The 22,985-nt window shown below is 44.0% G+C and overlaps 1 protein-coding gene across 1 annotated transcript in view; it reads left to right on the forward strand.

The window, feature by feature from the left end:
* DNAI1 (dynein axonemal intermediate chain 1) overlaps positions 1 to 22,985 on the forward strand; it is a 139,376-nt gene that overhangs the window by 77,471 nt on the left and 38,920 nt on the right. The window contains exons 14-18 of the mRNA XM_069001410.1: positions 5,403 to 5,492; positions 10,788 to 10,875; positions 12,722 to 12,801; positions 19,250 to 19,398; positions 20,231 to 20,330. Of these exons, the coding sequence (XP_068857511.1) occupies positions 5,403 to 5,492; positions 10,788 to 10,875; positions 12,722 to 12,801; positions 19,250 to 19,398; positions 20,231 to 20,330 (507 nt within the window). The remainder of the gene's footprint in view (positions 1 to 5,402; positions 5,493 to 10,787; positions 10,876 to 12,721; positions 12,802 to 19,249; positions 19,399 to 20,230; positions 20,331 to 22,985) is intronic.

Here is a 22,985-nt window from a genome sequence, read left to right on the forward strand (position 1 = left end):
GATGAGGGAAAGCACCACTCTGCTGTCAGCTACAGACTCACACCCATCGTGTACCTGTGACATTGGCAGACTGAAATATGATAGTCTACTGTCATCAATCCCCAAACACTTCAGGGAGACTGTAGAACCAATGTCTGGCAGAAAGGTACCTGCAGGTGCTTTCTTCAAAGGGCCTGTCCTTAAATGCAGGAGGGACAGTGGCATGGACAGAGTACCAAAGCTCCGAAAACAGTGTCTGGATAGTTCACCCAGCTAGAGGCATCCAAAGCCAGCCATAGGGGGTCAAAAAGTGTGGGTAACAGCACAGCAGTGCATCAGGCTGCACTCTGGCCTGTAGGACAAGCACAGCCAGCGAAGGGCGGAGAGATCTTCAAGGGTGAGAAGATGTGGAAAAATGTCTGGAGGAAAGTGATGGGATTGGACCCAGGGAATTACTGACCAGTCAGACCAATTTCAAAGACTGGAGAAGCACTTGAATAAATGGCAAAACTGTTGGTAGATGTCTAGATAATAAGATGATTCAGAGAAGCTGACATGGATTTGTCCAGAATAGATTATCAAGCCAGTATAATTTCTTTCCCTTTCTTTCCAGAGAAATGGGCCTCATGAATAAGGGAGAGGAAATCAAGGTTATCATCTCTATCCATCTTGACTTGACTAAGGCTTTTGATCTAGGCTCACACAGTGACATACTTATAACCAAAGTAGAGAAATACGAATTAGGTAAAATCGCCATAAAGAGGCTGCTCAGGTGGCCCAGGCAATGTGCTCAAAGAGCTGTTATACAGAGCTCACTGTCAGACTCTGAAGGTGCTTCAAGTGAGACTCTCCAGCTGTCATTTCTGGTGGTTTTTTTTTGATCAATACTTTCATTAACAACTCAAATTACAGAATAGGGAAGCCGCCCTGGGAGGACAAGGCACTTTGCAGGACATGATTATGTTCAAAATTATCTTGATAAATTGGAAGAAAGGCCCAAAATCAATGTGATGAAATTCAATAAAGACAAGAGCAAATACTGTGTTTTGAGAGGGGAAATTAAATACACAGATACGAAATAAGAGATGGCTGGTGGCTGGTTAGGCAGCAGGGTGCCCAGGGGGAAGCATAGCAGATCACCACCAGTGATCAACAATGCAATACTGTTACACAAAGATATGTGTCATTCTAATTAATTAGCAAGAATATAAGAGAGAGGAGGTTGTAACTCCCACCTCAGGTTAATCCTGTACCATGTGTTTGCAGCTGCAGAGCCAGGCTGAAGGGGAAGAACAGGAATGGTGAAGGCTTGGGTCCTGAAGGCAGACCTGGAAGCAACAGTTGAGGCAACTGATTTGAGTTGGAGAGGGGGAAAAAGAGAGAGGAACAGTGGCACAACCTTTTCTTGTTGTTTTGAAAACTGTTATAAAAAGGGGAATAAACTGTTGTTCTTTGCATCCACTGGGGAGATGGTAAGGAGTAATTGGCTTGGCTCTTGGTAAAGGGAATCTTCTGCATAAAGTCAGTTAAGCACAGATGTATCTGCAGGGAGGTTGTTGAGTACCTGTTGTTGGAGACTTGTGAGAGCAACCTATGTGAATTGTCACCAGTGGCAGGGGAGTGTCTGATTTTGCCTCAGAATAGAATAGATATGCTTTTTGGGTCCTTCCAAACCCTGCATTGCCATGATGGCTTTGCCTAGGAGTGTACTGATAGCCAGGTTGGCACTGGAAGGAATTTGTCCCCAGGTCATATTGACATGGACTTTCCTCAGCAGCCCAAGGAGATGTTTGCATGCCAAAGTCATCTGAGTGTCTTACTTGGCCAGTTCATGTAAGGGTGACCTGGGGGGGATTTGATAATGCCCTTATATTTCCTCTTCTCTACCTGGGGCAGATTTTATTAGGTTTTTTCAGGCGCTGAAAAAAATTCTGCCTTATTTCACTTAGGGGAGGTATCAGCAGGGCTGTGGTACTGCAATGCTGACAAAGGACTCCTTGAAGGATAATTAATAGAAAGAGTAGGAATGGCTCATCAGGCAATATGTGTGTGTTGTGTGTGGCACCCCACGCCTGAGTTTTGGCAAGCCAGGGGCAAGCCAGATCTATGTTTGCAGTAGCTGATGCCGGCACCACACTCCAGTCAGCCTCCTGGCCAGGGTGATTTTGACCAATTGTATTGTCTCAGTGCAAGTGACTAACAGCCTGTGTCCCGTGAAATGGGATCAAGCATTATTTCTTTCATAGGAATGACATCAGAAACATGGGCGTTTTCAAATCAGATTGGATAAATGGTCTAATCTCCTGCTGGACAGGAGCCATTACCAGCTGCCACAGATAAAAATGATAGTATTCTCTTGCTAGAAATGAATGGATTATCACTCTGCAAGCCTGCTGTACATAGTAATGACATGAGGTCTTAGTATTTATTTTTCTGTATATAGATAGGCTTTGAATAGTTTCAACTTCTTTATAAATAAATGAGCTTTAAGAAATCAAAAGAAAAAGTGGTAGGCTGTTTTTACAGCAATGAGTTTCACACACTAATTTTGCACTACCAAAAATAGTCAGGTTAAAGATCACTGAAAAAATGGCTTGCTTTTAAAAATTACATGATCAGGGAGCAAAAATGCTTGCTGCTTTGTATTTGCTCATCTCTGCTGTTTGCACACACTTTCCTTTCTCATGTGCTTCTTTACCCTTACTGTATCATAATTGAACTTTTGCTCTAAATTGTTTCACACAGCCAAAATCCTTGGCTGATTATCACATGCTTCAGGGGAAAAATTCACTTCTTGGTACTGTGCAAACAGTTGCCTGGTTCTCTCCTCAAATGCTCCACCCCACACAGCATGGATACTGCTAATGACAGGAGGTTGTGCCATGTTGACAAGCCTCTGGGAGCAGAGAAAAGGCCAGTTCTGAGCAGATGCCCGATTTGATTGCAGTATCATGAGGGCTAATTACTCTAATAAGCATTTATGGGATTCAGAGATCAGGAGGAAAGAGATCACAAACACGATTAAGGTGTCAGAGGTGTTGAAGGAAAATTGAAAGTATTAAGTGCCAATTTCTGTTTTCTGAAATTCAAGCTAACAGCACTGAGAGCTGCTAATAGTCATCTGAGGGCAGAGCCTGGTGTCCCTGAGAGGCTGTTTCTCAAGCTGTCTACAAAAAGTACCTAACTTAAGTACTGTTGACTGCTTTGAATAAAGGAGCAAGAGTATCCCAAGCAAATCAGCCTACTTGCTTTTTGGGGCTACTGACTCCACCTGTCCATGTAATGGATGAAGAGTTGTGACACCTAACTAGCAGTAGAAAACTTGAATAGATCCCCATCAGAGAGAGGGTGTTTGGGTGGGCAAACCCTGGGGTAAAGCTCTTTGCTTTGGTTGAAAGGAATTAGCTCGGGAAAATCCCCTATGAGCTCATGATGGCTCTTACGCTGTTTGGTCACCTCCAGATGAGGTTTCTGCAACACTCTGTGTTAGTGTAAACATCAGGACTCAGAAGTGTCTGCACAGGATGATGAGGATGGACTACAGCTGCTGAAATTTCATCCATGTATTTCCCACTAGTGTGATGGGCTGGGAAGTTTTTCTCAAATTATTTGGGAAAGCAAATAATTTGAAAAGAAAGAACATGAGTTAGAGGGGAACTGTGTAGGACACACACGTGAAAACATCTTACTGTCAGACAACTTTAGAGTGACATTTTAAAAACCTTTTGATTCAAAATATGACCCTTTTTCTGTGCCCAGCATGAAGCATATTGGATGTGTTTTTGTAACCAGTTCCCCTGAGCTCTGCATTTCTCACCTTGAATTAAAACTCCTCACTACACCAACTCCTTCATCTGAAGCAGCTGCTGGTGACTGTCACTGTCAGCAGTAGCTCATGATCCCAGAGAGATGTTCCTGGAATAGATATACCCAGCACATTTTGTGCACAATGGGTCAGCCTCAGCAATCACTGTCCTGTTGAACCTGCCTTCTAATCATTAACCTTTTTATTCTGGGTCATATTGAAGTATGCCATTCCTTTAACGCCAGATAGCAGAAGTAGTTTCACATGGAGACTTACAATTTCACCTGTGCAAGGATCTTCAAAGGTATATGCCACTCAAAGCTCTTCAGTTGTGTCTTGTAGGCATGAAACTGGCATTTTGAGGTATTCTCAGATGGATTCCTTTTACATTCTATTTTTCCTTCCTCAGAACAGGAAGGAAACATGTTTGGTAGAGGGTTAACTACTCTTTGCCGAGTCTCTTGCTTCATTTTCATGCTTCACAGAACTTCATGGTATAAACAATTTTATGAAAGAGAATTAGCAGTTTTTCCCAAGGACCTGTCATAGGAATACCCAATCTGTGTAATTAAAGTATTGAGAATGCTGTTTGTTTTCTGAAATAGGTATGAGTTGCATAAGTGGTCATGGATAGAGTATTTGGTAAGCTGTGGGATAATCGTACCCATTTATCATGTTTATGGGATGATGTTTAGGGAACTTTATCTGCTCCACTGCATGTACAGGAAGAGATATACCTTTGGAAAGCTTCTCAGAACCTTCTAAAGTGCTTGTCCCCATCCTGAACTGACAGATGCCAACAGGAGTGTGTGCTGACAGACCCAGTGACAAGTCATTCTTTTCCCTTCAGTCTGATTGAATTCCCAGATCTGAAAATCGAGCGTTCTTAATGCTTTTGGTCTAACTGAAATGTCTCTTCTAAACTGTAAGCCATTTATCTGAATTCTAATCTCTCCTGCTGAGCTGTCACAGTCAAAAGGCAAATCTCCTTACCAGGCAGACAGATGCTCTGAAGGTGCAGGGAGGATTTCAATTTTAATGGAGAAGTTTTCATCTCCCTGAAACAGAAGTGCCCCAAGGACCCATGTCACATGTTGCTTGCAAGGTCTTTCCTTCACCCCCATAGGGACAGAAAGCTAATTTGAGGTTGTCTGGCTGAAAGGTAGCCATATGGCACTGCACTTGGAGTAATTAGTCAAATGTGAAGGGCAAGGCTAATGCTTGGGGACCTTTGTGTGGCACCACTGGTGGTGTTTGGAGACGTTTTAGGGATCTCTGGGATGGTGTTGTGCCACAGTGTAGAGCTCTAGTGCACAGCTCAGACACCTCACAAGGCCCATCCCTGATGGCAGTGCTCTAGTAGCCATGGGTAGGTGCAGAGTCTCCAGGTGAGGGGCTTTACCCTCTTGCTGGAGCATCCTGTAGGAAAGTGACTGACAGGAGTGCTGGAGACAAAGCTGCTGGTGGAGATAAGCTTGCAGCAGCAAGCCTCCAGGGTGCAAACCAGCTGCTCTTTAGGAAGGATTTCAGAAGACCTTGCTGAGGTCATGGGACTATGTCCTGCTAATGCTGAATGCCCTGTGCTGACTGGGACTGTCTTGTTTCTTCTTGTTTCTAGGTCAAGTGGCAGAAGGATGACATGGACAACAATTCCAACTTCTTCTCTGTCTCCTCAGATGGGCGGATTGTTTCGTGGACTTTAGTAAAGGTAAACAGTAGGTGGCAATTTCTTTTTCCAGTCAAATTATAAACAATTGCCTCAAAAGTTCACTGATTCATTAGTGTTATTTTTATTTCTAATGAGCCAGGTTTGAAAAGAAGTGTTAGCAGTAGCAGCTGGTGCAGTCACAGCTGGATCTGGAGCTCCACATTAAATTCTGAAACGAAGCAGGGTCAGCCTACTCCTTGTCAGGACCTAACCTTCATCCTGCCTGCACCTGTAGCACCCTATGGGCCTGAAAATGAAAGATCATTTTCTTGCTTGGTAGCAGCAGGAGTTCAAAACTGGTCCTTGTTCTCAAACTTTCTTTGTCCCAGAAGGGTCAGCTAGACACAGAACAGATTAATCTGCTTTATTCCATGGCTTCCAGATTCTCATCCCCAAAATGCTCCCCTACAGATTGCAATTTGGTCTGAGAGAAGGTCGATTTAAATTTCTCCCACATGGACAGAGTGAATAGTACAGAGTAAGCTTGCATTTGCAGTGGGATGGCAGCATGTTATCAGACAGGCAGAGGGTTTCTCCCTGCCATGACATTGCCAACTCACACCCAATACAACTTTTTAAAACTAGTTTGCATGCCCTGCCTTTGTTCGCTTTTCCTTTTGGAATATGTTGAAATATGTTGATAGAAACCTAGAATTAATGTCCCCAAATGACCCTTAGATTTATGTCTCTGAATCGCAGTATGTGGGTTTCTCTGCTGGCTATTTCATTTTGCATTTGAAGATTTCAAATCTCTTGCTAAAAAAATAATTGCATTGCCCTGAATATGAGTTTGAAGCAGCTGTCCCATTATTTCCCAACAAAAGAAGAGATTTCTTTGCATCCTAGGGTGCTCATTTTTCAATCTGTTATACCAAGGCTTGCCTGTTCTGAAGTTTTTAGGCTTTGCTGCCATGGCAGGGATTAATTTCTAGCATTATATGTAAATTTAGCCTCGTGTTCAGTAACAGGAGTGTCTCCTAATGAACAGTGTAAGCACAGGCAGATGGCATAGATTTTGAAGTTATTTTTTTGTAGACCTTTCCAGGTTCATACATGCAGCTTCAGAATCAAAAATCCCTTCTGCAAGTGTATCCCAAGTCCTTCTCCCAAAAGAGCTCCCTAGACAGGGACAGACTAAGAGTCTGTCCCAGCACTCAGCTCCTGTGTTATCCCCTGAATAGGAACGCCCAAAAGATTTGTGTTGAAGTGGGCAGTGCATGCCTGCAGCCAGGCACATCCAGCTGAGGTGATTTGGCAGCATACCTTTACCACCTGAGCCCCAGTAACTGAGTGTGCTCAGCATGCTCCCTTTAGGAGGCAGGAAACACTGGGTGAAGTCTCTTAGTTCACAGAAATGCCACAACTGGGACAACCTAAGAGTCTGCAGATGGACTCTGATACAGCTCACCCAGCAGAGGGTCTTTTGCACCAGTGCTTAACTGTGTTTCCACATCATAATCTGTGTTTTTTCTGTCCCTTGAGCACACAGATATTTCTTTCTAAGCATGCTTGGTGTGACTTCTACGATCTGCATCCACTTAGCACATTGTCATTTCTACTTATTCCTTGCATTACTCTAATGAACTTGGCCATACCCATGTGAAAAGTCTATTTTAAGATTTTTTAGGTGAAATTACCTCTGAAATTGCCAGAACTAGTATGTACCTGGTGTGTACCACCCTTAGTAGGTAGGGGTGGAAAACAGCAAAATTTTAGGTGCTTTGGATATTTTTTGGGAGGGACAGAGATTCAGCAGAGAGAACAAGAAACAGGATGAAAAGAATGTTTTGTTATAATCTGTGGGGTTTTTATCCAGGAAGGAGAAATAGACAATCTGCTTGAATTCCAGTTTTACAAGAGCTTTTTCTGGGTTTCATTTAGAGTAAAACTGAAGACACTCCAGAGGTTTTCTATTCTACAAAACCACAGTGCAAATAGGGTATAAATGAAAAAGTGCTTTGTTAATCTTTTTGACCAGACTATCCAGCAGTAAAGCTGCTTCAAACACTGGTAGCTGTTTGACACTTCCAAAGCCAAGAGCACAAAGTGAATAATTTCATTCTTTCTTCCAGCTAAATATTTGGCAAACCACACTCAAGATTTGGATAGAAGAGTTGTCAAATGTTAGCCAGGGACAATTGATCTGCCTTAACCATAGTGATCGTCTCTGTTAGAAATGGGCACAGTCACTTTGGGCAAATTTCATGAAAAAGCACTTGAGTTCTGTGTACTTAGACTGTCTTGACTTGACCTTGGGTCCTCATAAAGATGTAAAACATCAAGAAAGGATGCAGGACTTCTGCTGCTGGATGACTCTACTCCCCCACGTTGGATGCACACATTGCCTATCAAAAAGTAGAAATGTCACAGACACTTCAAAGAACTCTTTGGGATGAAGCATGGCACTGCTTCTCTGGCTGATGCTCAGCAATCTCAGGTTTGATTAGTAGTTGTAGTTCACCCCCTCCTGTGTGACCTACAGCTAAATTACTGAACAGCTCTGGGCCTGCTTCATCACTTAAGGCTGATAAGAACTAAGGGGAAAACAGCAGCTGTAAGGCCTGATTCACTAATGCTTACAAAGTGCTCTACAATTATTCGGCAGAAGCAACATATTATTGCTCAGTATTCCTGGAAGGCCAAATTGTCAGCAGGCTGTTTACCCAGAGGGATATGTGAACAGCTCTGGTGACAAAGAGCCCCAGGAAGAGAAGTGTTTTTCATGCTGCAAAGCTGGGTACAAGATAAAACCAGCACAGCAGGGGAGTCTGCACAAACAGGGTCCTTTGTGAAGGAGAGGGCCTGCAGAAACTGTCCATAGGGGCCTCTGCCAGGTGAAGGTGTTGGGGTAGATCTTCAGAGGAAGGCTGCAGAAAAGTGTGTGCTTAGAATGAAGGTTTCTTGAGGTTTGCCTTGCTACCAGAACACAGAGATAGTGTGCTAGCACATCTCTCGGCCTACCCAGATCACAGGCCTGACACACTGGGTATTTCAACATGACCAACTGCAGGCAGCTCCAAAGCTGCACTTCAGACCAGCCTCATGTCTTGGACAGGGCACATGCTCTCTGGAGAGCAGGCAGAACTGGGAGCCTGAGCAGGGGCAAGTGCCTGCTCAGCTTGTTCTGACTGCACTCCCAACAGCCCAGCAGCACTCCTGTTTGGATGTGCAGCAGAAAATGCTCTGCTCCTGATTGCTCTGGACACTGCTCTTTTCAATTCTTGCATATGTACATCAGCATGTGTGGCCTCTTTCTTAGCATCACTCCTGCCTTTACCCACTGAATCAGGCTTGTAACTAATGTGCTGTAAGAAGAGTCACTAGGGCGGAGCTCTGCAGGAGTTTGTGCTGCTTCTTGCTGCTCTCTCAGTGAACAATTTATTGCCATCAATAGGCCAGGGCATGTGGGTGTCCAGCAGTGAGAATTGGTGAGAAGGAAGTACATTACTTTATGGGTTTTGACCTATGTTGAATCTTCTGTGAATTTGTACCCCCGGAATATGATAAAAATGCCTTATAGAACATTGTCCCCTCTCAGCTGCAGTGCTAAACAGATGCTCACAAAGTCTTCTCCCACATTCCCCAGCATGGGAATTCCTGGGGTTGACTTTGCCGGTGTCTTGGGGTGACTTTATGGTGTGTATCCCATTTTGCTGCCCTATGCCTATTAATTTTGTGCCTTTCTATGCCTTTAAACTGAGCCTGAGAGGGGGGAGAGAAAAAACTGAGCAAAACTTTCAAGGCGGTTTGCAGTTTATTTTCATGTTTCAAGGACACAGATACACAGCCTCCTCTGCGTTCTGCTTTCTGCGGTACAGAGCGGAGGAAGCACTGCTTGCTTTCCAGCCAGCTTTCAGCTTTTTTTTTCTCCAGAGGGAGATGGAGAGGTGAACTTTTGTTTTCCTGGGACTTCGGGTTTTTTCCCTTCTTCTTTTTTGGACTGTTTCCACATCAGAACACATCAGGACTTTTTCCACCGAGTTGGAGGCCCTGGAGGAGGGCCCACCCTGTCCCAGCTCCAAGGAGGAGAGAGGCTACCTACAGAAGGACTCTGAGATTTTCCCAGATTTCTCCCCACAGCAAGAAGTTTTATTATTTAGCATTATTATCCTTTTTCTGTGTGTTTGTTAAATAAATAGTTTTTACCTCTTTCACTTTCCTTCGAGGAAAATTAATTTTTTCCTGAACCTGCTGGGGGAGGAGTGGTTGTAACCTGCCTTCTCTCAGAGGATATATTTCCAAATTTTCCCGCACTGGCACAGCCAGGAAAAATCTCTTTTTCCACCTGAGTCCTGCTCTGGGCTAAGAGAAGCTTCAACTACAGCTTAATTCACTGAGCTAAGAAGTTATGTTTTGTTCCCACAGTGCTTCAGTAGGATATTTGCAGATTCATTATACTATCCAGTCCACAGCTTATACTGCTCACTAGTCATTGGTTGTTTATTCTGTTTACCACATAGTCAGAGAACCACAGAATGGTTGGGGTTTGAAGAGACCTCTGGAGCCCCAGGGTGTTCTTATAGTCACAGCCAACTCCATCCTGCAGTGGTATTTTGACTCCCAAAGCTAGTCTGAGAATGTATCTCTCCCTCTGGTGGTTTCTTTGTATTTACCCACATTGTGTCTATTTTCATCTCTCTTCTGTCTCCCACCTCAGCCATAAACTCTTTGGGACACAACCTTTTGGCCCTCTGTTCATGCACCTCCTTGCACAGCCATGTCATTAGAGCTCTTTAGAGCTCTGCTGAGAACAAAAACATGGGGCACTTTTCCCTTGGGGTGAACTGCTTGCTAGATATTACTTGAATATCAGAGCCTGTGAAGTTGTGAGTATTTTGAGCTGAGGCTGCTCTGGGGATAACAAGAAGATATTAAGAAGTAAGGACTGGCAAGATGATAAGTTACTATTCATTAGCATGGGGCTTTAGTTAGCTCCATGAGAATATGAAATATCCATCTTAAACCACACAGGGTGATTTAACTAAACACAATGATTTAAGCTGACTATGTCAACCTCCACTAAAAAACATTGACCTGAAACTCGAAATTTTCCAGGTCAAGTGCACATGTCGAGGTAATGTACCCGTGGCTCTCAGTTCCAGTGCACCAAAGCATCAGTTTTCTGAAGGTTTTATGGAATGCAGCATGTTAGCAAGCTGCCAAATGTGAAACATTAAGCAACTTTTGGACAGCTTTTTAAAATTCCTCCATAAAATTTGCCATTTCAAAGTACTGAATGTCTCTGTATTGTTGCTGCAAAGCATGCTATTCATGTGGAATCTCCTCTGCCTGCAGAATGAGCTGGTTCACATGGATGTCATCAAGCTGTCAGGAGACGGAACAGCAGTGCAAGGGCCAGAGGGGCTGCAGCTGCAAACGCTTGGTAAGAGCCCAAGTCCTTGCCATACTGATTAATTACTGACACAAAGCCTCTAATCAGTCATTCTGGGAAATTAAATTGGGAGTGGGGTGTTGAGATGGATAGGAGCTAAAGGAGGGTTACGCCTCCTTGCTTTCATCATGTAGTATGGCAAAGTCTGTCTGGAGCAATGGCCACTAACTGAGTCAAGTTTTGCTGGTTACATATTGCCTTTACTTGCATAAAAGATGAATTGAACATTAATTGAAAAAGTGTCCCTTTTTCTTGGCTATCTCTGTGTGGACAAAGCACATACCTGTATATATCAAAACTCAGTTTTGTTCTTACTGTCAGGCATTGATCTGGGCTGGCAAAATCAAGGTAAAAAGCAACCTCTGCCCTTTCCTGGGTGCACAGTTCACCCAGCCAGCATTGGGATGACCTTTATTGAGTTTGGGCTCTGTAAAAACATGGCATCTATTCTGAGCTACTATGTGAGGCTCCCTCTGCATATAGTGGAGTCAGTGCAGTCCTTCTAGGCTGAATCCTCTCATCCTGATCATCCTGTGCTTGAGATAGGATGGGATGAGTCAGCTCTGGAGGTCCTGAATAACACAAGGAAGTCCTTGAGGAATCCTCTTATCATCCTTCTACACCTGCTTTTGGCTGAGAAGACGGGACCTGTGTTTCAAGCAGGGCCTTGCTCTGCATTTAAGAATTGCTGTGTTTCTAGGCTAGTAACTGCTGAGAAGTCTGTGGGAAGCTTTTCAGTGCCACATAGGTTGCAAGAAAGCAGCTAAAGCAGCACACTGCAGAACTCTCCGGGGCTTTGGGATTATTTGTTAATGTTACCGGGAAATGGATTTTCAAAGACTTGTCTTGAATATTTAACAACCTATTTGAATGCTAAAAATGCAGATGGTATTAGAGAGTTGGAATTACCATAACAATTCCTTTGAGAACTACATTTTGTTAATGTTAAAGACATAATGCTTAAGACGACTGCCTCTGCAGAAAGTTTCTGTGACTGTGTGCTTCTGAGCCTTGTCTGCTTGTTCCTGTTTCTCATCTGATGGTTTCTGTGGGTGTCCCTGCTGGTAGGGACAACCTCAAGTACCTCTGGCACTCGACAGACATCCCATCTCCTGCTCAAGAACCCTGCTGAAATTTTCTTTCACCAACATGTGAACTGGCTTTCTTGTATGATGATGCATCTGCCTCAGGAGCAGAAGCCACAAAATCTCAATGAGTCACATCCTGTTTGTGGTTGACACCTGTTTTAAACATAGTTCACAATGTTGCACAATTCAGGGCTTTTGACATCAACAGGATCCTTCTGTCCCTAGCACAGGATTTCTTCCCAAATCACATTCTTTGCTATTGGTTTTACTGAAGTGAGCCTGCTATATGGATTCTGAATTAAGGGTAAAAAGAGCACAGGAAGGTATGATGGGGTGTTTTCTCACTGGGCTCTTTTATGCATAGGAAACTACTTACAGTACTAAACAAACAGAAAAGATCTGTTCTTCCCCAATAGGAGGTGGGCCAGATCCTCACGATGTTTACATTTGCACCAGGCATTTTCAACTCTTACCAAAATGAATTCTACACTAAAGTGGCTTTCTAGTTCCCTTCTGGTTCTTTCAGTGCCCTTTTACATGTCTCTGTGGTGGCTGTTCAAATTGCAGGTCTTGGGGACAGGCACAGCTTGGAAAGTTTAGCAGAAGGGATGGCTTTGATTTCTTTTGGGAGCTTCTGGCTAATAAATCACTTCTGAAAACGCAGGCAGTGTGTGTTTACCATAGGCAGGAAGCATGTTCTGGCCAGCTGAACCAATTCTCTGTGTGACAGACCTTTCTTTTGTTAGCAGGCAGCGGGACATCATTTGATTTTCACAAAAAGATAGACTACTTGTTTCTTGTTGGTACTGAAGAGGGAAAGATCTACAAGGTAAAAATGATTTCTTTATCCTTTGTTTTACATCCCCTGACCCATGTGTGTCTTTCAGGCTCATCATGTGAACTGTTTGTTCAGGTGGTAACAAAGTACAGCTTCAAAGCCTGGTCCTGCCCTGGGATGCCTGTGGTGAGCCTGAGACCAGACCAGCACTGCAGAGGGTCACAGGGAGCTCTCTGCACAGACCCAATTAAGACCCTATTTTGCAGAAACGTTTTTCATGCAAACTGCATCCCAGAAAATGCTTTGCAGATTGCAGCTGTGCAAGCAAAGGGCTACGTAGGATCAGAGCAGAAGTTAAAAGGCATTGATCCTCAATCCTCATGACTAGGGGGAAATGGCAGGAAAAATATCAGCTCTTTTCCTTTTTAGACCTGTTATCCTGTGAGCAGTGAGGCTAATAAAGCCATATTTCCTATGGATTAGTGTCCTGCAGCCCTTCCCTTCCAAAATCAAATAGAATCATAGAATCATTTAGGTTAGAAAAGACATCTAAGACCTTTCTAGATCCTTTTCCCAGTCCCGCTTTCTCCTTGCTCTCCTATCTCCAGTCCATTGCTATATCCTCAAACCTTCCTCCTCCTGGTCACCCCACGCTGTTCCCAGATCAGTGATGCCACCTCCACACTATAATCCTGCAGACGGTGCTGGCTACCTCCCCTCCAGTGCCCTCTGGCAGCCTGGTGCCTTGGTTCCCAGTGCCAGGCAGGAGCTGTCAGCCAGCGAGCTCCAGACACATGGTGAGGGCAGCAGCCAAGCTGTGCTTGCCCTTCCCATACTGGGGGCACTGCCCAGATGTTTTGTACTCTGTGGCCTTTGCTTTTCACAGAGTGTGTAAGACCTTAATGTTACCACGTCCCACATCCAGCCAGCTTTGGCTGAAAATGACAGTGAGGGCAAAAGTTGTTTGTGAAGAGAGATGAGTACACAGAAGGACACAGGCCTCATGTTTTCTTGAGAAAGCGAGTTAAAAATAGGAAGTTTTGAGTTCTGCTGTATTTAGCCTTGAAAATAAAGCCAGTAGCTCCTTCTTAATACAACTGTTATTTGCACACCATTCTTCTGAGCTGGCTCTGGGGCTCTGTTAAATCTGTAGCCACAGCCCATCATCTTGGGGGTTGGACAATCAGCAGGAGGCTGACATGCAGATCAGATACATCCAGCCATCCCTAGAGGATGATGTAAACTCCTTCCCCCATATCCCACCTGCAAAATTAACCTGAAACAGAATAAGGACCCAAAGGAAATCATATTTTGAAATCAGTATCAATCATTTAGGGAAGATGTACTTAACAAATATGTATTCCTTGCAGGGGGATGATGCTGATTGAAATTTCTCCCTCTGCCAGGCAGTGTCTAGGGAGGAATTCTGAGTAGTGCTCACTTGCTTTGGACAAGACAGGTGCAGAAGGGAGGTGGGAGGAGTGGGCAGCTGAGCTGTTGGGCAGTGGGCAGGTGTACTGTTTTTTTGTTGACGCTTTCAGGACACATCCTGAAAACATCCGTACACTCATGGGCAGATGTTCTGAGTTGTCTGATCACCCACAGGAGTTGGTACCCTGGGTATTGCACTCTAAATTTAGGGGCCCTGTTGTGTCTAATCCTGAGCAAAAGGCAGTAAGGAACCACAGGTTTTAACTTCCTCTGTGGCTGGGTGAGTGATGGATGTAGGTGAGTGTGGCAGTGGATGTCAGTGTGAGGTGGGGGCCATCAGGAGAAATATTCAGGATGGTGTCCTGACTGAGTTACTCAGGAAAGGAAACTCTTCGTGGAGGATCACTGGACAGGAGAGAATTCGACATTGAAAAAGCTGTAGGTATTTCTGCCTTGAATAATCTTCAGTGAAACTAGATTTAGGATAGGGTTTTAACATAAGAAGTGATCCAAGCCATGAAGCCGCACAGATATTTTAGCAGTTCTTAAGTGGACAAATGTAGAAAGATACTGTTACATAGCATCTCCCCTTTCTTTTTCAGGGTTACTGGTAAGCAGCATTCTTGCATTGGTGAGCCTCAGTGAAAGTGACCATTCTCAGATCATGCAACACATGATAAATGTGTAAACATGATAAACACATAAAATCCTGTTGTTCCCATGGCCAGGAAGAGGCTATCATCAATCAGACTGTAGGGGTTAACACAGGGAAGGGAAGTCGTGTATCTAGCATGAGCAGGCTTCCACTGTATGTACAAAAAACATGGGGAAGAGTGCTTGCACCTTTAGCATTCCGCAAGAGTTTGCTACAAGCAGTTTCAGAAGTTTTGGGGTTGGCTGCTGCTCCAAACATTTCTCAAGGACTACCATGCACCTTCATCATATTCTTTATTGAAACACTGCACATCTGAACCCATTACTGGAGCTGCCCGTGGACTGCCTCCCACAGTCTTACTCGGATACTGGGAGCAGGGACAGTCCCCCAGTAGCCTGAGCAGCTCCAGTGCATGTTGAGTGAGAGGGACAGATTCCTCACATGCTGTCTGAGTCAGGGATCAAACATGGGCTGCTCTCCTCATGGGCCGAATTTTAGATTATTTATTAAATAAATTGGAAAGTGAATTCCAGGGAAACTTTTTTTTATTTCTCCAGAGACCAGGCATGCCCACAAATAGCACGATAATATGTTAATTCTTTAGCTGCAGAACAATTATGCTGAAGTTCTGAAAATGGCTTAGTTAATAGTGTTTCGGAAGCCAAGAAATCATTATCTAAATTACACACAGACCTATCTATTGCCCTTTTTTGTAGAGGAGAAACTGTTTCTGCATTAATATGATTCTGTAATGCAATTCTGAATTCTTTTTTTCATATCTTACTTGCTGTTTAGGAATTGTTCAGCTTGGTATCAAAAAGTATGGTCTCTGAGACTTATGTTGAAACATTGTGACTTCAAGTCTTTGGTCAGAATTATTTCCAATAAACAGGTCTTCAACAGAAAAATTGTGAGGACATTTGAATACATTCACGTAAGAAAGGTTTTGGGTTTTTTCAGTGTTAGGTAATTTTCTTGAGAGCGTAACAAATGAGGGCAAGATTGACTAGAAAGAAGTTATTCTCATTTTAAACAAAACTATTTTTTCACTCATACTCATTCTCTAACACTGCGTACTAGAACATTTGTATCTTTCTGTTTGGGACAGGATGACTATTATTATTACAGATGACAAAGGATGCTGGCTGTTGAATCCTTGTCACATATCTTGAGTTTTCCCTAAAAGAGAATGACAAAATGGTTTCTGGACAGGCTCTGACATCCAGTGACCCTTTAGTAATAGAGAGATCTTTTGCCTCAGTGTTTTGTCTTGCTTTGTCTTAGGCAAAGTTGTTTTCCTTGTCTGGATATTTAATGGTTTGAGTTCTGTTCCTCATCTTTTCACCACCTTATCTTTGGGGCTTCTGTCTGTGTTCTGTCTGGTTGTCTAGTCCCTGGACTGACTGTTTTTCATCAATTGCCACAGGTTCTTTCTTTTACTATTTCCTGTTGTTCCTCCTGATGTATTCACGTGCCTCAGTTTCTACTTGTAAGCCCTTCTGCAAATCCCAGCATTTCTGGTACAGATCTTTATAAGCAGTCACTAAGCTAAAACCAGGAGAGCCTCTGGTGTTGCTGGTGACAGCCTGTCCACCACAACATGGAACACATTTGTGTCAGTGGTTTCTGAAGAGGATCTGGATGTCCTGAGGTGCCTGAAAGTGCCAGTGTTGGGCATCGCTGTCTTTCTGTTGCCAGATGCAAATCTTCTCTGAAAAAAATTGCTTTTGGATTTCTGTATTGCGTAGCTTCTCAAGTGTTCCTGTTAGTGAACTGAGGAAACCCTCTACCTTATAAGGACACAAATAACCATCCATTTACCATGTATGTGGGAGAGTTTTGTGTCAGACTAACGTCTAGCGTAAGCTGAAGTGCTGTTAACAAAGATTATTCGTAAGTTCTGTGTCCTCAGAGTTCTCCTTTTTTCCCAGTATTCCTCCCCCATGTTTTGTAGCCTTGTCAAGAGTCATCTTTGACTGATTTCCGGTATTGCCATAGATGTACTTTTGCATTTCTGTCTCATCATAAAAATACTGTTTACCATTCAAACACGTCTACCATCATTTAAGTAGGAGAAAAACACTCTCAGCAAATTGAAGCAGTGCTCTAGGGGATCAGATAGGCTGCACAAATTCCTTCTCTCTGAATCTAGTCATCCTCTTCAAAGCTATCCTGTCAGGACTTAGGTGTCACATAATCCTGAGGTTTTGTTTTCATCCTGACGTATCTAATAACTGTAGGGTTCTTGAACTGAATAATAGGGAAAGACTTTACCAGCAGTTCTAGTTAGCTCAGAAACTCCAAGTTTGTGGTGTTTCTTCAAAATGCATCGTTGGGACAAAGCAGCCCTGTCTTGCACTCAGAGACAACGATAAAGATTGTGGTGAATGTGGAGTGGAGCTGGCAGGAACTGCCAGAGCACAGCGGATGCCTTTGGGCTAAAACATGCATGCAAGGTTCATTTCTCACAAGGGACACAGGTGGGGATATGTCCTACAGAAATCTTTTTGCTGCTGATTTCACAGAAAAAAATGCTGATCCCTTTCGTGTCATGGAGACTGCAAAGCCAGTGCTGTGGGTCAGCACATCCCAGAGTGTGATGGATCTCCTGTACCGATGCCCAGAGAGCTGCACTGATCAAGGGCTCAGCCCCCACAAGCCTTTGAAAACAGGGTGCTGAGCATTACAGTTCTGTTGGAGGCAGGCAAATCTGGTTAACATCTCGCTCTTCAAAGTTCTCAGGTATTAGGGACCTTCAATCCACACACTTGAAAGGACAGATGGATAAAGCAGCTTCTCTCTTGTGTTAATTACTTGTGACCTGTTCTGTCTGTTTCCAGCAAAGTGACTTTCAAAACAAGCCACTGATTTTCCTGATGGCTGAACATTAAGAATTATGAAGTAACGTTATGAAACGTGACATTAAAGGAGATTTCTGTCCCACAATTAAATGCAGGGACAGCAAAACAGAAAATACAACAAACTATTAGCAAGCTATAGACACTGTCAGTAAATCTCAGTGGGACGTGAGCCACTTTCTTGTTTGCATTTCCTACCACAACAAGCCTCTCAGGGATGTAGGAGCTGCTACTGTGGGAATGGTTAGCACCCTTATTCCAGTACCTGCACCAGTGAACAGTACCCAGACAATAAGTGTCACTTGTAATAAACAGTTAAGCCTTATGATTAGTTAGATCTTTGGTTTGCAAGGATTAAAGTAACACTTCAGCAATCCTGCTGCTTGGGCAGATGATGTGGTGCTGCATTCAGTAGGGAGTAATGAAAGGTTCTGAAAAGTCATTGTCTTGACAGTACTGAGGCAAACCAACAGAACATCCTGAAACCAACTCCAAGCTGCTGTATAGATGCAGCTTGTGTGTGAGAACACAAGCAAAAGGACATTTCATGTGAGTTGGGGTCCTTGTTGCTAGTGAAGAAGCTTCGAATGTGCTTGGAGGGAAGGAGATTTGGGGGTGATAACCTAAAATTTCTGTGTACACAGAGCTGACCGGATTTGGATCAAGTGCCCTGTCAGCCAGTTAGATGTAATTTCTCCCTGCTTCATAAGCTCACACACAACTGGACTTTTCCAGGGGTCCCAAATGTTTTCCAGCTCTTGCAGACATCCTTTATTTTGCAATTCAGCAGCACCCATGGCTGTGATGCTGCTGGTCTGACCTTTGCATGTGTGTGTAGGCGTTGTCCAGTTCACAGGCTGCTGTTGGCTGCCATTCAGTGGGGCCCTCTGGCCTGTCAGGGACATGCCTGAGTCCTGGACAACCTCTGTGGTTCTCACACCCCTCTGGGAAGTCTCAAGTGGCACAACAGAAAGAGCTGCAGAGTTGTGCAATGGGGCAGGCTCTCTAAGCAGGCTGTCTGGGCTGGTGACAGGAAAGGACTTAGAGCATGTTCCCAAACTCCTTAGAGTCAAAGGAACTGGTAGGACATTCTTGTGCTGACAGCGCTGTTACTGGAGGTTTTAACTGTGACACTTCAAATGCACACAGTACTGTGAGCACACAGTGCTCCTGAGCAGCACAGGGATGTTCTCCCCTGCCTTGCTTGTGAACCTTTTACACAGGAGAAGCACAGCAGGAGCGTGGGCTGGCAGGAAGGCGATGTAGCTCCCACAGTGGAGAATGGTCTCTGAGGCCTGCTGTTTAAATCCAACCAGACAACTTCAATTCCTATCTCTGTGTGTTGCAGAGGGGAGCAGGATGTTGTCTGCAAGTGGGGTGAAACAGCATGTGCTAAATTACTGATTTTCTGTAGCACCTGTGGGTACCAGCCACCTCTTCCCAGCCAGCCTGAAAGATCCTGAGAGGCTGTACGAGTATTCAGAGGCGTCTTTCTGCAGGAATTTAAGCTTCAGGAGGTCTAACTCTGATTACTGAGTAGTTCTTTCCATTGCAGTGTTCAAAAAACTATTCAAGCCAGTTTCTGGATGTGTTTGATGCCCATCACATGGCTGTGGACTCGATCAGCTGGAATCCCTTCCACTTGAAAGTCTTCATTTCCTGCAGCTCTGACTGGACAATCAAGATCTGGGATCACACCATCAAGTAGGTCCTGCTTGGTCCTGGTGTGGGCTAGGAGGTCCAGCTGACATGCCAGCAGCACATGTTGACTCTGCTCAAACCTCAGTCTAGTTTCCCTCCCAGGTGTTGATAATGCTTATTGCTTTTTTGTTTTTTTACTCAAATTTATACTCCCCAGGTATGAGATATAAGATTTAGCAGTGCCTGCCCCAGGAACATGCCAAACAGTGTAGCTCAGCACAGGGCCTGCCTTCCTTCAGGCAGGACCTACTGTGGCAGAGAAATACTACAGAGAAATGTCAGGGGCCAGCTTTTAGCTTCAGGAGCCAGAAACCTGCTAAGAGCTAGAGAAGCCAAAAAAAAAAAAAATTGGAACACTTTAAAATATGGAATGAAGTTCAGGGTTAGTGGTTAAAGAATGTCTGGTTTCAATCAGGAAATTGATTTTGTTGTGAATCAGTCAGAGTCACATATCTCCTGTTGCCAATACTGCTGTAATATTCAATGTTGTTGTCAGAAGTCCAGAAAAGTAAGATAACTTCTTCCCATATGATTATTAATATTGACCAGAGAGACTCCATCTTGCTATGTGTGTTGGGAAGAAGCTTTCAAAGTGCTTTCAGAAAGAAAGAAAGAAACATGCCACCTCTCTTCTCATTGCAGTGGGTCAAATCCTGACCCATTTTTATTGCTGCTCAGCTTTGCTTTGCATTTGGCTCAGACCCTGCCTGTTATCTGGCATAGAGAAACACCCCATCTCACACTTGTGCAACACCCAAGTGTTCATGGCTCAGTGTTACACTTGCGGACTGTGATGTGTTTCCATGAATTCTTTTCTCTGTGTCTTTTTTTATAGGACTCCGATGTTTGTTTTTGACCTGGGTACTGCTGTAGGGGATGTTGCATGGTCTACTTACTCCTCCACGGTGTTTGCTGCAGTCACCATTGATGGCCAGGTGAGAGGCTGGGAGCAATACTGCTCTGATTCAAGCTGAGAGAAAGTCAAAGGAGATTAGGGCTGAGCGTGGGAATGGGCCAGCCCAATCCCGTCTGAGCGTATCAGGGAGCCGTCAGCAGGAGCCCGTCCTCTCCTGTGCTTTCCTGCCTTTGGCATACATATCCCTGGGCATTAATCTCTCAGTCCTTCTCAAAGTAGGTGTTCCAAATGCATACAAGTCCCTCCCTGCTCTCCTGTTAACCATATGAGTGCAGGTGTGCAGCTTGCACATGGTATGATTAAAACACTGAACTTCCTCGATATGAAATCCCCCGTACATCCCTGGGGATGCAGAGATGATCAGAACTGCCCTATATGAGCTGATATCAGGGCATTAGTTCCGAATTTTCAAGGTGTAGAGAAACAGCAGAATAAAGTGGTTATATACGTACACTGATATTAAAAAATCAATTTTAGTAATATGCCCAGGGTCAGCCAATAGAACTTTGTTCCAATTAAGTAAGATCAACATTTTTCCACCATGTGGGGCTGTCTCTAAGAGTAATAGTTTGGTAGTGAACTGCGTAGACCAATCCTAATATTGACATGATGGCAGTTATATTTTTGCATCTAGTCATCCATTGCAGTAGTTCAGATGGTTAATATGGGCTTGGCAAGTACCCAGGACATGTAGCTATCCATCAATACTGGTTTGGTAATGTATGAACACATTGCTCTGTTACCATGGGCTTTATGTTTAGCTGGTATAAACTGGAAAGTCTGTGAAGTTTGGCCAAAATTACTCTAGCAAAAGGATGGCCTTTATGTATCCCTATCATTGAATTGATGCCTTGGCTACTTTATTGGAGTTTAACCTTTATGTTATAGCAAGAAAATAATTTCACTGATACGCTGGCTCAGGCTGTGAATTTGTCTCTCCTAAGCAATAGAAATCTCTTCATTGGGTCATCTGGTCTCCCTGGAAAGCCCAGGATGCCACAGCCTATTGAAATTTGATGCTCTTCCCTCACAGTCAGGGTCAGGATGGGGTCCTTCTTTTGTGGATCTGTCTGTCCCCAGTCTCCCATACACCTAATGAAGGGCCTGCATGAAGGCAGCGAGTGCATCAGTCACACCCTCTGACTTGTTTTCCACAAGTGACATCAGGTGTGCAATGGTTCTGCTGGCTGTCACAGCTTTGCTTGAGTGCTGGGGTGAGCAGGGCAGAGAGTTGTGGGTACCCCAGCTGTGCCTAACTGTGGGGAAGAGGATGGAGATGTCTGCAGGCAGGGATTCATCCTGGGCAGCATGAGCAGATGGAGGGTAAACACCCTGTGTACTTGGATTTCTTATTTATGTGGTCAAGTTTTGGCACTGATAGTTCATCTCTAGAGATGCTTCACGCCACTTGGGTTCATTCTCAGAGCTTTACCTACTGCAGAGAAACTGCTGTGGACTTGGCAAGAGTTTGTGCCATGGGGTCTTCCCATCCGACTGACAGCTTGTCCTAGCCACATTAGCCACAGCATCCATGGACCTGAATGGAGTCCATATAAGGCTACTGATAAGGCAAAAGCCTGTTTGAGTTGGCAGCACTGCACCTAGGGCATCTCACCTTGGCTATCATTGGATCTAATTCAGTAATCCTAAATAAAACCTAAGTTATTAGGACATAATTCTGCTTTATCCCTTCTATCCCAAACTCTGAGAAGAGTGGCCATCAACCAGGAGCAGCCCAAAACTGGGCTGCCTAGCAGGACAGGTCAAGCCAAGAGCTGCCTTCCCATTGCGGTAGGCTGGCCAGGACTGATGCTGATAGAGATACTGACCCACCATGTTAGCTACTAACCATGCTGGCTGCAGCAGGGTGTGTCTGAGATACAGCTTAGTTGCTCTTGTTGAACAGAATCTTCTAGATCTGCAGGGGAAGTGGAATAAATAGTTGTTTACAGCCATTTCTATTCTGGACATATTCCACTTTGTAGCAGAGTGCACTTCTTGTGAATAACTCAGTGCCTCACAAAGGGCAGGCTCCATTAATGCTGGGAAAAAAATCTGCATTAGCAGGAAGTTCTATGATTCTCCAGAACAGAAAAATACAGGACATGAAGCCAGAAAATAAAACATTAAAGGCCTCGTGTTTGCAAACGGCCTCTGTGTTGGCATCGGTACATGATCATGCCTGCAAAATTTGAAGGTTGCTTGGAGGTGGTTTTAAAATCAGGCCCTAATGCAGCCTTCAAGAGATGCCTGGCATATTCTGTTAAAAACTTATCCTTATTCAAGCTGATGTTAATGTCCAAAACATCCAAATGTGTATGAGCCCCTTAAGACTGACTTGGAAATCGGGGCATTTTAGAATACAAAAATCTCTCAATCCCCATGAATCCAGGAGGCAGGGATTTAATAAAAGCTGTAAATATCAGGGTCATTATGATAAAATGTGTTTTTTGGCAGCTGGACATGTGCTTTGGACAGCACTACCTCTTCATAAATAACCCAAGTGTGCACATTCTGCCACTGGTGCAGTGGATAGTAACTGCTACTATTGCTCTCCATCATGTTCTGGTTAATTTCCTTAGTCTCCTGCTCTGCTTGCTGATCATTTTATTCCAGAAAGATCATAAACAGAGATTCATAAAAGAGAACACCTTGTGCTGTAAATGGTAAAAGC

This window comes from Aphelocoma coerulescens (genome assembly GCF_041296385.1).
Source record: "Aphelocoma coerulescens isolate FSJ_1873_10779 chromosome Z unlocalized genomic scaffold, UR_Acoe_1.0 ChrZ, whole genome shotgun sequence".
Classification (NCBI taxonomy): domain Eukaryota; kingdom Metazoa; phylum Chordata; class Aves; order Passeriformes; family Corvidae; genus Aphelocoma; species Aphelocoma coerulescens.